This window comes from Spermophilus citellus (genome assembly GCF_964194105.1).
Source record: "Spermophilus citellus genome assembly, chromosome: X".
NCBI lineage: Eukaryota > Metazoa > Chordata > Mammalia > Rodentia > Sciuridae > Spermophilus > Spermophilus citellus.
Window position 1 is genome coordinate 7,671,009 of NC_138190.1, and position 15,525 is coordinate 7,686,533.

The 15,525-nt window shown below is 36.8% G+C and overlaps 1 protein-coding gene across 2 annotated transcripts in view; it reads left to right on the plus strand.

The window, feature by feature from the left end:
* FRMPD4 (FERM and PDZ domain containing 4) overlaps positions 1-15,525 on the plus strand; it is a gene marked incomplete at both ends in the record, with an annotated part of 559,025 nt that overhangs the window by 359,087 nt on the left and 184,413 nt on the right. For both annotated transcript variants that reach the window (XM_081278110.1, XM_081278111.1), the window contains one exon: positions 9,034-9,150. In XM_081278110.1, coding sequence (XP_081134236.1) covers positions 9,034-9,150 — 117 coding nt within the window. The remainder of the gene's footprint in view (positions 1-9,033; positions 9,151-15,525) is intronic.

The window sequence follows — 15,525 nt, forward strand, 5'->3', positions numbered from 1 at the left end:
GAGGTATGGAGTTAGGAACATAGAAAATGTGTGTCCAGAGAATGATGTCAGGTGAGATTGTTTTAAAGCAGCAGAATATTGTTATATAAAATTAGAACAATACTAATCTAGAAAAGAAGGTCTCGGTGATTGTGTTTATTTTCTGCATCAGGGGTTTTGGTGTTCTATGTTTTGTTTTGTTCAGTGATACATGTCAAGCACCTAGAACAGCATGTGGCACAAACTAGACAATGTTTGTTACATGTGTGCAAATAATAACAATAGCAACCAAATTTGATCACCCAATTTTGGGGGTCCTTACAACAATCCAACAAGGTGGTTAGTATTGTCCCTAATACTCAGAGAAGAAAACTGATGTTTTGATGAGAAAAGGGAACCTACATAAATTTATATGCATGTTAATTAGTAGAGCCAATGTTCAAATGCAGTACTATCTGAATCAAGATTTCATGGTTTGGCCTTATTTCTTCTCCCTGATTCATCCCTTGCTTTTGCACAAATAGTAGAAAACTGGGCATCTCTCTATTTCTCCTTCCTCCTCCTCCTCCTCCTCCTCCTCCTCCTCCTCCTCCTCCTCCTCCTCCTCCTCCTCCTCCCCCCTTCCTCCTTCTCCTCTTCCTCTTTCCACTTTCCCCTCCCCTTCCCCTTCCCCTTCCCCTTCTCCTTTTCCTTCTCCTCCTTCACATTGTAGTGGGAACTGAATCCAGGCCTTTGCACATTCTAGCCAAGTCTTCTTACTACTGAGCTATATCCCAAGCCCCTATATCTTCCTTTTTAAAATATAATTAGCATATCTTCAGAATCTTTCCATATCATTACATAAAGAAATCCCTTTCTTATTTTACAGCTGCATTGCATTCTATTGTTTGCTTTTATAATACTTTATTTAATCCCTCCTATACTAATGAATACCTAGGTTAAAGGACAAACTCCTAAATAGAAGATAGTCAAGATGCAATAAATGGCAATGCACATTTCCATACAGGCACACCAACACTGTGTGTTTTCAAAGTTCCACTACTTCTCTATAATTTCTCCAGTGATTCCATTAAGAATCCACAGGGAGTCATAGCCCTTTCCTAGTTTCTATTGTTTAAAAGAAATTATAGTGATAAAAATAATGCATGCTCATTATAGGAAATAATATATGAAAAAGCAGACAATTTTTAAAACACCACAATCTTATAACCCAGTGATAGCCACTATGGACCCATCCTCCCAGAACATTTTTCTCTATGTATAGGTTTTTGGTTTGTTTGCAAAGTTAATCATATTGTGCACACTGTTTTAATAAAAACTTTGTTCACTTAACAGTGCATCCTGTGACTGTTTTCATCTACAACTTTGATTTAATGACCAAATGGTATTCTATTGTTGAATGAGTTGTCAACAACCCTCCTTGCTGAGCCGTTGTGAATAAAAAGAAATAACCCATGAAAATACCTGAAATAGTTCTGCCTAACAGTAGTTATTAACAAATGGCATTGTCCCCATGCCCATGCTTTTACCCACCTGAAAGCAGAAGGCTACAATTTTAATGCCTGAGATTCTGTGCCAGTACCTTCATGTACCTTGATTTCATTTATTATTTCAATTTACATTTGAGCATCAGTTATGTACCTGGCATTACTCTGAGTAATAGCATGGAAAAATGAAGAAGACATGGTCACTGCCTCCTCAGGTTGTGTGCCCAGTTCATGTTAGCCACTTGGAATTGTTTGTTTATTTGGGAGGCACAACTATGAACTCATGAGCAGGTGCAACAGCAGTCAAGCAAATGGAGATCAAGACCTGATCTGTCAACTGTTCCCACATTTAGTTCTTTGAGCAATGAAACCTGGCTGTTCTGTTCTCCTCAACAATACAGGGCCAATTATAATTGTCTTTCCAAGTATACGGAGTTGAATAATTCAATGAGCTAAAAGATACAAATGCATTTTGAAAAAATGTAATTTAAGTCAGAGCTATATCTGACTTTAAGGGCAACCCCTGTGTGTGATGTTTGGGTAGCCTAGATACATGACCTCAGATCTTCAGGACATCTGTCATCTGTCATAGGATCATACACAAAATGAGGCTTAAATTTATATGTACAAACTTTGAGGAGGAGAACCAGTTAACCCAGAATTACTTCTAGTAATTCTCCCTGATTCCTAACTAGGAAACATAACTAATTCAACAGGCTGTGAGAGGGTTGTGCTGAAACTCACAGATGTATCATCACAAAATTAGTTTTATTGTGTAGGTTGATAAATCATATAATGAAGCAGATGAAAATAAGCCAAAAAGATGTTTAAATTTGATTGTTAAAATATACATTCAGGGGTAGTTTGTAACTCAGTGGTTGCACATTCACTTAGTATGAGCAAATCCCTGGGTCCAATCCCCAGTATGTGTGCGTGTGTGTGTGTGTGTGTGTGTGTGTGTGTATACATGTAGAAATGCTGGTTAAATGGTTAGGTCAAATGCAAATGTTACTCTCATTACTATTACAACTACTTTTTATATACCATTTGATGAGACTGTTATAAATAAGCCAAGCTTTGTACTTTAGGGCTTTGAATATCTCATTTGTCTTATAGCATCACTGTGATCTGGATATTGTTATTTCCATTTTATACATAAAACCAAAATGCAGAAAGACCAAGCTATTAAGTGACAGAGCTGGGATTTTAACTCATTCTTTCTGATATAAAGACACATGGTGCTTACCATAATTACGATTTAAGTGGAAACATTGAGAATGCTTTTTTCCTTGTTTTCAAGTAATATTTATTGAGCCCCTACTCTGCAAAATACAGGGCTAAACTTTGTATAGTCACAACCTTACTTTCTCATAAAAAGCTCTGTGAGCAAAGCAGGGTATAATCCAACTTGTCACTATTACCATTTTGGCTGGATCATTTTTTTGTGCATGGAACTGTCTCATGCAATGTAGTATGTTTAGCAGCATTCTGGCCTCTACCCACTAAACCCCAGAAGCACACATTTCCATTCCACCACTTGAGACCACTAAAAATATCTCCAGACATTGCTAAGTGTACTTTGAGGCAAAGTCACCCCGAATGGAAATGTTGAGTTAGAATAACTCCACTTGATAGGTGATGAAAATAATGTATGGAGTTTAGAGTAATTTGCCCAGGGTCACAAATATAGTAAGTGGCAGAATTTGAATCTGAGTCAGGAATGTAGAACTTGATCTCACATTCTTCTCCCCTACAGCATCCATTTTTCTTTTTTATTAATTAATTCTAATTAGGTATATAATGACAGCAGAATGCATTTTGATTCATTGTACATAATTGCATCACAACTTTTCACTTCTCTAGTTGTACATGATATAGAGTCACACTATATATGCAGTCATACATGTACCTAGGATAATGATGTCCATCTCATTCTTCCATCCTTTTCGTCCCCATACTCCCTTCTAACCCATCCCTCCCCTTTGCCCCATCAAAGTTCCTCAATTTTTCCCACTCCCCACCATTATGCATCAGTATCCACTTATCAGAGAGAACATTCCACCTTTGGTTTTGGGGAATTGGCTTACTTAACTTAGCATGATATTCTCCAACTCCATCCATTTACCTGCAAGTGCCATAATTTTATTCTCTTTTAATGCTGAGTAATATTCCATTGTGTATATACACCACAGTTTCTTTATCCATTCATCTATTGAAGGGTATATAGGTTGCTTCCACAGTTTAGCTACTGTGAATTAAGCTGCTATGAACATTGATGTGGCTGCATTACTATAGTATGCTGATTTTATGTCCTTTGAGTTTAGACTGAAGAGTGGGATAGCTGGTCAAATGGTGGTTCCATTCCAAGTTTTCTAAGGAATCTCCATACTTCTTTCCAGATTGATTGCACCAATTTGCAGTCCCAGCAGCAATGTATGAGTGTGCCTTTTCCCCACATCCTCACCAACATTTATTGTTGTCTGTATTTTTGATATCTGCCATCTGACTGGCATGAGATGAAATCTTACAGTAATTTTGATTTGCATTTCTCTAATTGCTAGATATGTTGAACATTTTTTCATATATTTGTTTATAGAATGTATATCTTCTTCTGACAAGTGTCTGTTCAGCTCCTTGGCCCATTTATTGATTGGGTTGTTTGTTTTCTGGGTGTTGAGTTTTTTGAGTTCTTTATATATACTTGAGATTAGTGCTCTGTCTAATGTGTGTATGGCAAAAATTTGCTCCCAAAATGTAAACTCTCTCTTCACCTCATTGATTGTTTCTTTTGCTGTGTAGAAGCCTTTTAGTTTGAGTCCATCCCATTTATTAATTCTTGATTTTATTTCTTGCACTTTAGGAAACTTATTAAGGAAGTTGGGACCTAATCCAACGTGATGAAGATTGGGCCTACTTTTTCCTCTATTAGGTGCAGGGTCTCTGGTTTAATTTCCTAGGTCCTTGATCCACTTTGAGTTTAGTTTTGTGCATGGTGAGAGATAGGGGTTTATTTTCATTTTGCTGCATATGGATTTCTAGTTCTCCCAGTACCATTTGTTGAAGAGGCTATCTTTTCTCCAATGCATGTTTTTGGTACCTTTGTCTAGTATGAGATAACTGTATTTATGTGGGTTTATATCTGTGTCTTCTATTCTGTACCATTGGTCTACAGGTCTATTTTGGCAGCATCACTTTTTCAGATACTGAGTTACTTCTAAGGAAAGTCAGATCACTGTAGAGGCCTGCAGGCATTTCCAAAAGCCTATTTTTTCCTATGGCAGATTTGCCATTAAGATTTGGTGCAGGACTTAGGGGCAGACATAGAGGAGGAAATCATGGAGCACTTCCACCAATGATCTCAACACAAATACTGCTGCAACCATGCCTGTACTGTTCATAGCTGCTCTCATTTCATATAAAGTAGGAAGATCTATCTTGTCCAGGATGGTTTTAGCCTGTTGCAAACAATAGATGAGTGAAGCACAAAGTTGCAAACCAGTTCAGTCAGTTGTTATGAGTTTCTGGAGTGATTTAAATAGCTCTGACAATGTAGGTCGCTATTTTTAAGGCTGAGCTAAGTGTTCAAAAGTGGTTCACACAGCCATGATCTCAGATAGAAGTTGCAGAACATCACAATTGCAAGGACTCTCAAAGCCTTGCCCAAGAAAAGTGGAAAATGACCCTCTGTACTCTGGATCACAGACTTGGGATTCTTGGTTTTTGGTTAAAAAAAAAAAAACTTCCTGATATTCCTTCTGCCTTGAGAAGGGCTGAACTCATCAACTTCTAGCCTTATGAGAAGGTGTGACTGCTTGGTTCAGCCCCTTCTAGACCTTGCCAGACTAGAAAAGCATAGATGAATGAGCCTTTCACCTTCTTTCTATTCTGAGGATGGATTACAGTCAACTATATTTGCACAACGCCCCCCTAGTATTATATTTTTTTAAATTTGTAGGTAGATATTTATTTATCAAAGACTTTCAAGCGTATATGTCTGGGAATCGTACAAAATTATTTCAAAACTCACTTAATATTCTTCCAATGATATGAGTCCTATTATCACCATTTGACAGAGGAGTATCTGGTTCTGAGGAGGTTAGAGAGGTTAACTAAAGTGCTTAATATCATGGAAAATAGATGGCAGAGACTCAGTTAAAGGGAGGCTGATTCTAATCCAGTGGTTCTAAAACTCCAGTGGGCATCAGTTTTGCCCAAATAGTATATGTGACATACTTTAAAAATGTTGCTTATGGAGAACTCAAATTGGAGACTGAGTGCCCTATATTTATTGTTCTACATTTAGCAGCCCTAGGCTGGAAGACCACCTTGCAAATGTTCTCAGTGGGGCCAACCTGCATACCGTCCTCAGTAACACAGCTGAAAAGAACAGCCAGGGTATTACTTATGAGAGTGTTCAGGCTCCACAGAGGTGGTCACGAGGAATCTTGAGGCTGGCAGGTTCTTAGACAAGAAAAGTAAGACCTCATTCAAAGAGGGAAACTTTTACAATGGCTCAGCTCAAGAATTCAGAATGGGCTCCCTATGAAATGGAAAGGAAATAAAAAGGCAAGTATCTCACACTGGCATGTAGGTTTGGCATTATTGCCAAAAATGAAGAGCTTTTAGAATAGTGTCATCATAACAGTTCCTGGGCTATCCTAAGGAATTGAGTATAATTTCCATATCTGAAGGAGTGCTAAAGCAAAGCAACCAAGAGCTTTGCTTTTACATGTATTGGCCTCACAGCTGCTCTGCAAGGGACCACTCTTAACCCATTAAATCCCAAGTTTTTAATTCTATATAGGATGATGGGACATAATAGATTCATATTCTGGGTATAAAATGTTGTTCAGCAGTGATGGGATGGGGATTTGAGAATATTAAAGAGTTTGGTGCAACACCAGAGGTGAGAGCAGGAAAAGGAAGTCCCTGAATCATCTCCCCAGAAAGCAGGGAGGAAACCACTGGATTTCCAAGGCTGGATATTGTTGATGACTAGACTTCCAGTAATCATACTTCATAGAAGCAGGAGCCAGATCCCTTCACAATTATGGCCTATATCCTTGAATTTTCTTAAGACATTATGGATAGATACTTTTAAAGGATGTTATTTTTGTTGTACTTGCACTTTTAATTTGCTAAATTCTACTAAGCATTTTCAGACCTATACATTTCATTTTGACACATTGACAGGCAGATATATGTTCTTTTATTGATCTTAATATTGAAATCATTTGTTTTATATCAGCTGATGCCTCTTGGCCTAGACTAAACTCAATTAGTATTTATGTGGTTTTCCAGCATTAGAATTTCATTTGGTGATTTTTTAAAAAAGAAAGCTTTACTTGAAAACATCTTGCTGAACTGTTGTTTGCCCCTTCCTGAACATACTGTACAGGACAGAATGTCATGTATAGTAAAATGGGTTTCCTCCAGTTCTTTATTATAATGCTATATTTTATATGGAAGTTATATTAGGAAGCCTGTGTGTTTCCTTCAGTAATTAAGATTTCAGGGAGGAAAAAATGGTTGAAGGAAAAGAAAGACAGTTTATTGTTTTTAATAAGTTAGCCCTCTATGAGGAAGATTACCTTTCTAATACAATACGTAGTTTAAGAATCCAGAATTAATTATTGTATTCTCTGCACAGGCCTCCTCCTTTCACTCCTAACAACAGTCTTTGTGCCACTTCTAACTGTACTCTTGCTTTTGGAAAAAGTTTTTAATAACAGAACAGACTGTATTCATGCCTCTAAGAACTTGTTTCCTTGGCACCATCTTAGAAAGCATTCTAAATATGATCTCTGCAGTTGTGGAGAAAGTGGTGTGGGGTTTTTGTGGTTTTTTTTTTTTGTAGTACCTCAGAGTGACAAACTCATGTGTTCTCTCACTGCAGGAAAGCAGCACATTAAAAAAAAACACCCTAGGAAATTGCCACTGCTGACTTTTATGCAAGTAAAAGAACCAAAAGCAGTAGCCATGTTTTTCTTTTAATATCAACAGACAAGAAATAAGCCTATGGTGGCATTCTAAATTTACAGACCTGTATCAAATTGGTGAACACTTTATGAAGGATGTAGCAAAACTGAAAGGAAGTTAAAACAAAAGCAGTGGAGTTGGTTGAAATTATGCAAAATACTTCCTCTGTAGAAAACTTACAGGAAACAGACTTATGTTTCTTAAGAAATTTTGGGTTATGGCCTGATGGGTATATGAGAGGGCCAAGTGGGTTGAGGGAAGGAGTTGCCCAGTATTCTATTGACTTAATGTCTCCCTCTTCACAAAAGGGTTAAGAATCCTGGTTTAGGTAGTTGCCACCAAAGGGCCACAGGCTACATGAAAGCAAATACATTACATTATGCAAGTTGTACCTTGTGCAAGAGGGCCGAATCAAGGAGGCAGGTGACAATTGCAGTCCATCCTCAGGCCAGTGGCACTTGCTCTACTTTTATCTAATCATAGGGGTACTTCTTTCTCATTGTAAAGTGCTCTTTAGCAGCTATTGAGACACTGATTGTGAGTCCAGGAAAATGTCATCACTGCCTTCTCTCTGCCTGCTTTAGTTATATCATTCTGGGATTTGGAACCATGAGAGGATGTTAGAGGCTATACAGTGAATAACTTCTCCATAACCTAAAGGACAAAGTGATGAGGGATGTTGATCAATCCTAAAATGGAATTGATTACTTCCTTCCAAAAGCATGGTGAAGCTCTGAAGTAGTGTTGGACAATTATTGGAAGACAAGAATTTCTCAGGTCCTGGGTTGAAGAAGCCAGGCTATGATTCAATGATGTTCCAGAAACTGGCTTTAGGATTCTAGTTATGGACTGTGGCTCTGCAGTGCTACCCATCATAACTGCTTGTCATAAGGAGTTACTTCTCCCCTTCTCTTACTCTTGGAAAAAAACAGATTTAAAGGAAATTCTCTTTAATGACACTTTCATTTTACTGATGAGTCAAATTAAAGTTGTGCACTGGGGAATTTGTGAAGAATGATGTGTGGATTTGGGTTGTAATTTAAAATTGTGAGTTTGTCTAATGTTTATGAATAACTCATTTAGCCTGGAGTGTGGTTAGCATGAGTCTGTGTTTTGGTCATAGGAATCCAAGAAACTGAGGCTTGGGGATTGTTTTTGTTTGTTTTGTTTTGTTGTTTAAGAGCACAAAAATTTATTTTCATGTGTATTTATATAATATTGTCAAATCTAATTATGGGACCAAATATTCCTCATGTTTGGTTTCAGGGATGTTTGATGGAAGTTGCAGAACTTTTGTTCAAAATTGGCTTGTATATCTTCAAACGCTTAAACTTTCTGGCCCATTTATTGTTTCCTTATCTCTAAAATGTATAAATGTGCTTATGCTTCACAGAGCCCCTGTGGAAACTGAAATACCACATAGAAAATGCCTAGCATGGTACATGACATAAAAATATTCTTTATAATTATCCAATTAATCAATTGAGGAAATATCCCTCAATTTAGAGTAAATAGGGTATTCTTCTGCAATTTTTCTCAAAAGATACATTTATGAGTCAGTTGTGATAATCCTTTTTTTCTTTTGCAGCCACAGGACGAAGTCTTCAGGCTGGCCACCTCCCTCAGGAACCTGGGGCTTGAACCAGGTGCCACCCTATGGATGGGAGATGATGACAAACCGAGATGGGCGAGACTACTTCATCAAGTAGGTGTAAAAGTTGGCATGATGAATGAAATCCTTGGCTAATGGACTTCTCTTGTTTTGATTTGCACAGGAGAATGAATATACTTCAAGTAGGACTGAGGCATTTGATCTTCTATACATTCTGTATCTTGTGGCATTGGGTTGCTTTGCTCTTGGGCAGACTGCGTCTTAGAGGAACAATTCATTATGTAGTGTAGTAATTCTGGCTCAGGCAAACAGTGTCCATTATTAAACATTAAGTCAGCATATTCATTGTCTGAAAGTAATAACTTAATTTTGACATGAAATAGTGTCATTTTGAATGTTTTCTAGAAATGGTCAAGAGAAGAATGCTACTGTAATATCTCGAACTAGAAAAAACAGCAAAAGGACTATGTGCATTACATGTACTTTTGTAAATTTCTCATCCTAATATTGGCTTAGATTTGGGATTTTTTGTAGCATTTTAAAAACTGTTAAGTGAATATATACATATGAATATATATAATGTGATTTACAATTGTAGCCACTGTAGATTTATAATTTAGTGGTAATAAGTACACCCACAATGTTGTGCAATTACTTAGCACTCATCATCCCAAACAGAAATTTGGTATCCACTAAACAATAACTATCCATTTCTCCCTCTTCCTATTTCTGGTATCTTCTATTCTGATTTCTATATTTGAGTTTACTTATTCTTGGTTACACATATAAGTGAAATCATACAATATCTGTCCTTTTGTGTTTGTCTTATTTCATTTTGAATAATGTTTTCACATCTTACCAATGTTGTAGCATGTGTCAGAATCACTCCTTTTTAAGGCTGAATCATATCCCATTATAGAGATAGGTCACATTTTTGTTTACTCATTTATATACTGAAAGACATTTAGGTTGTTTCTACTTGTTGGCTGTTGGAAGTAGTGATATAATGCCATTGATGCACAAGTATTTGTTTGGCAGTCTGAGAGCATAGCTCAGTGGTACAGTATGTGCTTAGCATGTGCAAGACTCTGGGCTCCATCCTCAACAACAACAACAACACTCCACACACAACTGTTAGGACCCTGCTTTCAATTGTTTTCAGTATATAACTAGGAGTAGAATTTATGGGCCAAATGAAATCACAGGTCAATGTTAAATTCCATGTTTAGATTTTGAAGGAACCACCGAACTGTTTTTCACAGTGTCTGAAGTGCTCTTTTTTCCCCCAGTTTTATGAGAAGAGCATTTATATTGCACTTCTCAAAACGGCAAGGGTTCAACCTGCTGTTTTCTCCAACCTAAGTGAAATATTCCTAATTACAAGAAATTAGTGAAACAGATTTAAAATCAGGAAGCATAGTGGGCTCAAGCCCAATTGTAATTGAGCAGAGATTGGAGGTCAAGGGGGAAAATATCTGTCTACATCACAGGCTTCATTCTTTGTTGCAGCCAAGCTGACTGTGGACTGATTAACAAACATAGGATCACCTTGAAGTGGGGGGTCATTTTTGTAAAAATGTCTGTCCAGATTGTTTGGGGGGGATTTGGTCTTTTGCATTCCCTACCCTAGCTACAAGTGAGGATTGTTGGAACAATAGCCAGACAAAAAATACATGTGAGTGTGGTGAACAGCTTCATAGTCTCTATAGCCCAAATTTCTCCCCTTTCCCAGAATTCCTGCAGAGCAGGTTGCTGAGGGACTTGCCTACAGGATCCATCCCAGGAAAACCCAAGTTGCCCTTGAACATGACCCATGTGGGGAGGCATAAGAGAAATGGCCTTCTGGCTCTTCAAGTCTTTTCTACAATGGAAATGGCAGTTGGAGCAGAATTGACTAGAAAATTCAAAGACTGGTAGAAAGTCCAATAGTTTGGCTTACACTCCACATTTTGGATTGTTAATTTCTTACAGTTTGCCCAAGCCCCTTCTGCTGCTATTAAGACAACACGGAATATCTATGGATGAGATGCAGTGTTAAGGTCTGTAAACAAGTCTGGATGGCACCTGGCATTTTGCCAGAGGGAGTGGTTTGTGAAGTAATGCCAGTGAGTCATTAAGTGTGGAGATTCCTTATTGGTTGACTGCTGTATCTAGTTTATGTTAATTAAGATAAGCTGTGTGGAATGTATATATACTGCTCCTGTCCTGCAATAAAAGGCTCCCATTCCTACTGTATCAATCTAAAAAAAAAAAAAAGACAACGTTTTGATATCATATTGTACCACCTATTTTATAATATGGCTGTGAATTTATACAATTGGCTCAGTTAAGATGACCTATATTCTTTCACACAAATCAATAAAAAATTTTGCCAAGGAAATGTAATTTTTAAGACATGGATTACAAATTTATGTCTCAGACTTCTTTGATTAAAATGAATTTCTCTTTTCTCCTGTTTAGAGTTGGGTTCCTGTATACCCCAGGGCATTAGGATCAATAGGTAAAAACATAAACTGAGACCAATTGACTAGAGGTTATAGGATCCCTAGCTAGCTCTATTTTCATTAGCATCACTGACATTTTTAAACAACATAACAGGTAGCAATATAACATTGATACTGGCCCAATGCCAGCTGTTTAACATATAAAAACAAATCAGCAATATGAAAAACATGAATTGATTACTAAATGACAAGTTTTAAAACCAAAGTAACCAATGTCATTTTTTTCCAAATCTGTGTAGTTTCTTTTTACTTGAAAAGTAAGTTTCTATAGTCATCTCAGAAAGTTTTAAGGTATAAAGGATAGTACTTCCTTGGAAAGTGTTGTTCATTTTTCATTACTAATGAGTTTTATAAATAATGAGAATCATTCATTTTTTCCTTACCTACTGTGTAATGTCCATTATAAAGAGATACTCTAATTATCAGAGTTTCTGTGTTGTCCAGGGTTGTAATGTAGGGTATTTCTCTACTCATTAGTTTTAGAAGTTAAAAATAAAATTTGAAAACTAATCTATGGTTAGTAATCAGAACCTTTGCATTTAATTTTTTACTCTTTTACATGTTATTTTTGAAAGAAATTAGATGTTTTAATATTGTCTTGGGATGAAGATGATACCTACGTTAGACAATTATTTTGATAGAGGTACAACTATTTCTGAGTGGCTGAAAAGGCTATAGGAAGACTCAGGCTTCATGTGTTCAAAGTTACAGTCTAATAGCTAAATAATAAGATTATCCTATCATCATGAGCCTTTCTGAACATGGCCCAGAATAGTTGAAATATGTTAAAATTTTATCTGCCCCTGTTCATCTCCAATTATTTAGAGTAGGTCTAGGTAACCTGTTTTCTTTTAAGGAGTTACTGATCCATAGGGTTTTTAAAAAGCAAGGATATAAACATACATGTTGTTTTACATTTGTATAATATTGTATAATTTACAGACTGGTGGTTTTCAACCTTGGCTGAATATTGGAATATACCTAGGAGCAGTAAAACAGCTTGATCCTTTAGTGTGAGGTAGAGCCTGTGAATAGTCTCAGAACTTCACCCAGGTGATTCCAATGAAGAGTTATGATTGCTGTTCTGAAGCACTTCTCTGCATGCAAGCTCATTTATTTGTCTGCAATGCAAGAATGGTTATCCCCATTTTCTAGATGATAAAACTGAGACTCTGGCTAATTCCCAAAGTGACACATGTGCACAATCACAATCCATTGCTTGTCCAACTTCACTAGATTCCTCATTAAGAAAGGACCACTTGTTGGTATGCTTAGAGAAATATGAACTAGAGATTTTTAATGCTTTTATTAGTGCATTATAGTTATACATACATGGAATTTAATTTGCTCCTTTTCAGTCCCCAGAGCCTCCTCTCTCCCTTCCTTCCTCCCTCCCCATGTTCCTCTTCCTCTACTCCAAGTAGAGTTGTTTGTTGTTGTTGTTGTTCTAAGGAACAGAGAATATTGTTTAAGACACATGATAGATAAAAAATACAAATTTCTCAGTTCTTATTATTAACAGTTAAGAGATAGAGTAGGGGGAAAGGAGGAAGACAGGTGGGAAGAGAGAAACTACAAGGAAAGGAAAGAGTCTCAGGAAAGGGTGTCCTGATGAGAAATGGTTAAGAGAGGTAGAGATGGTTGGAAAGAGAAATGAAGGGAAACAAAGTGAGAAACTCTGGGATGATGATAATAACAGCAACAGTAAACAGTAAATGTAGAAAGAAATGGGAATAGATAGAACTACAGATATAAATATGGATATAGATATAGATGTAGACATACATATAGATATAGAATATAGACACTGACATAGATATTGGTATAGATATAGATATAGATTTGTATAGATACACAGATATAGTTGTAGATATACATGGATTTAGAATATAGATATAAATGATATAGATAAGTGAGCATATAACCAAGTTAACCCAGAAGAATTCTGGTTTGTGAGTACTGTTCTGAAGTTATTTATTGATACTACTTCCTCTTGCTCTCAAAGGGTTCTGGTTTGGATAAAACAAGATAACTCAATTTATATACCACACTGCCAAAGTTACAAAAATTATTACCAGGTATAAGATTTCATTTAATCTTGACAATTGTCCTATGAGGTACTTAAGACACATAGAGGACTCTTGCTTGGTAGAAAATATTGTGATTCACAGGAATTAAGATATCTATATCTTATGGTTATTCAGTCCAGTGTTTTGACCCACATCTTTAGACTCCAATGGCTTGGTTCTTTTTTTTCTGTTATGGAATTGAATCCCCCTGTTTTCCATAACTTTGACTCCCACCACTAGTTACTCATCCCAGTTAATGTGCACTCAGCTCAACTCACCTCCACCTGTACCCACTCAGAATTCTCCATTCAGAATTCTTAGATCTGTACCGGATCAGCCTAGTTGTCTGGTCTTATGCTTCCTTTAGATGCTCTTCTTAGCCATACTCAGCATTTATTGAGTGCCACTAAATACTGAAGATAGCAAGATAGGTAAGACAGGTTCCTATTTTTAAGGAATTTAGAGTGTAGTAGAAGTGATAAGTACAATAATAGACTGTGTTTTGGATACAGTGGAGGCCTCCAACAAAAATTAATTCAATATGTTTAGAAAGGAGGGCAGGAATGAAGGTCATTGCCATGGACTTAACACTGCAGAGAGGTCGAACATCATTCTTAACTGACCAATGTCTATTTTAACCTCTTTAGAAATATAAAATATACCAGGCACAATAGTGCAGTAATCCCAGCAACTCAGGAAGCTGAGACAGGAGGATCACAAATCCGAGGCCAGTCTCAGCAACCTAGTAAGACACAATAAAAAATAAGAGTAGCTCAGCAGTAGAGCTCCCCTAGGTTCAATCTCCAGTAATGAAAAAAAAAAAGAAGAAGAAGAAGACAGAAATACAGAATATTGTTTAAATTTTCAATTTTTAATTTAATGGAGTCAGAACATGTTTGTTTGACTGTGTGGGTTGGAGTGCAAAACTCGGTATTCATAAATCTGAAACTTTGGGGTTTTGTATACAGAAGGAAAGAATTAAAGCCTAAGCAAAATAAGTATTAAAATGCTAGCCAGATGAGGATGGGGCATTGGGGAGGTATACTCATACAATTTTTGTGGGACTTTGAATTGGTGCAACCACTCTGGAAAGCAGTATGGAGATTACTCAGAACACTTGGAATGGAACCCCCATTTGACCCAGTTATCCCACTCCTCGACATATGCCCAAAGGACTTAAAATCAGTATACTATAGTGATGTGACCACATCAATGTTCATAGCAGCTCAATTCACAATAGCTAAGCTATGGAACCAACCTAGGTTCCCTTGAATAGATGAGTGGATAAAGAAACTGTGATACATACACACAATGGAATATTACTGATCCATAAAAAAGAATGAAATTGTGGAATTTGCCAGTAAATAGATGGAACTGCAGACTATCATGCTAAATGAAATAAGCTAATTCCAATAAACCAAAGGCTGAATGTTTTCTCCAATAAGTGGATACTAACACACAACGTGGGTTGGAAAGTGGAGGTTCACCAGATTAGACAGGGGTGAATGGGGAGGGGATGGGAATGGGAAGGACAGTAGAATTAATCACACATAACTTTCCTATGTTCATATATGAATGCATGATCAATATAACTCCACATCATGTACAACCACAAGAAGGGGAAATTATACTCCAAGTGTGTGTGATATGTCAAAATACATTCTACTATCATTTATAACTAAAAAGAAAAAATAAAAATATTTAGAAAAAAATTTTAGCCAGAAAGATGGAGGATTATGATGAGCTAAGTTGGAATCTGTGGATAAAAATGTATGATAGGAGAGGAAACTAGTGGGTCATATCCAAACCACATGATTTTTCAAGTACAAATTTTAGAGACATTTATTTTCCTGGCCTTCTGGCTTTCTGGCCAACTTCACCCTGTATATGTAAAA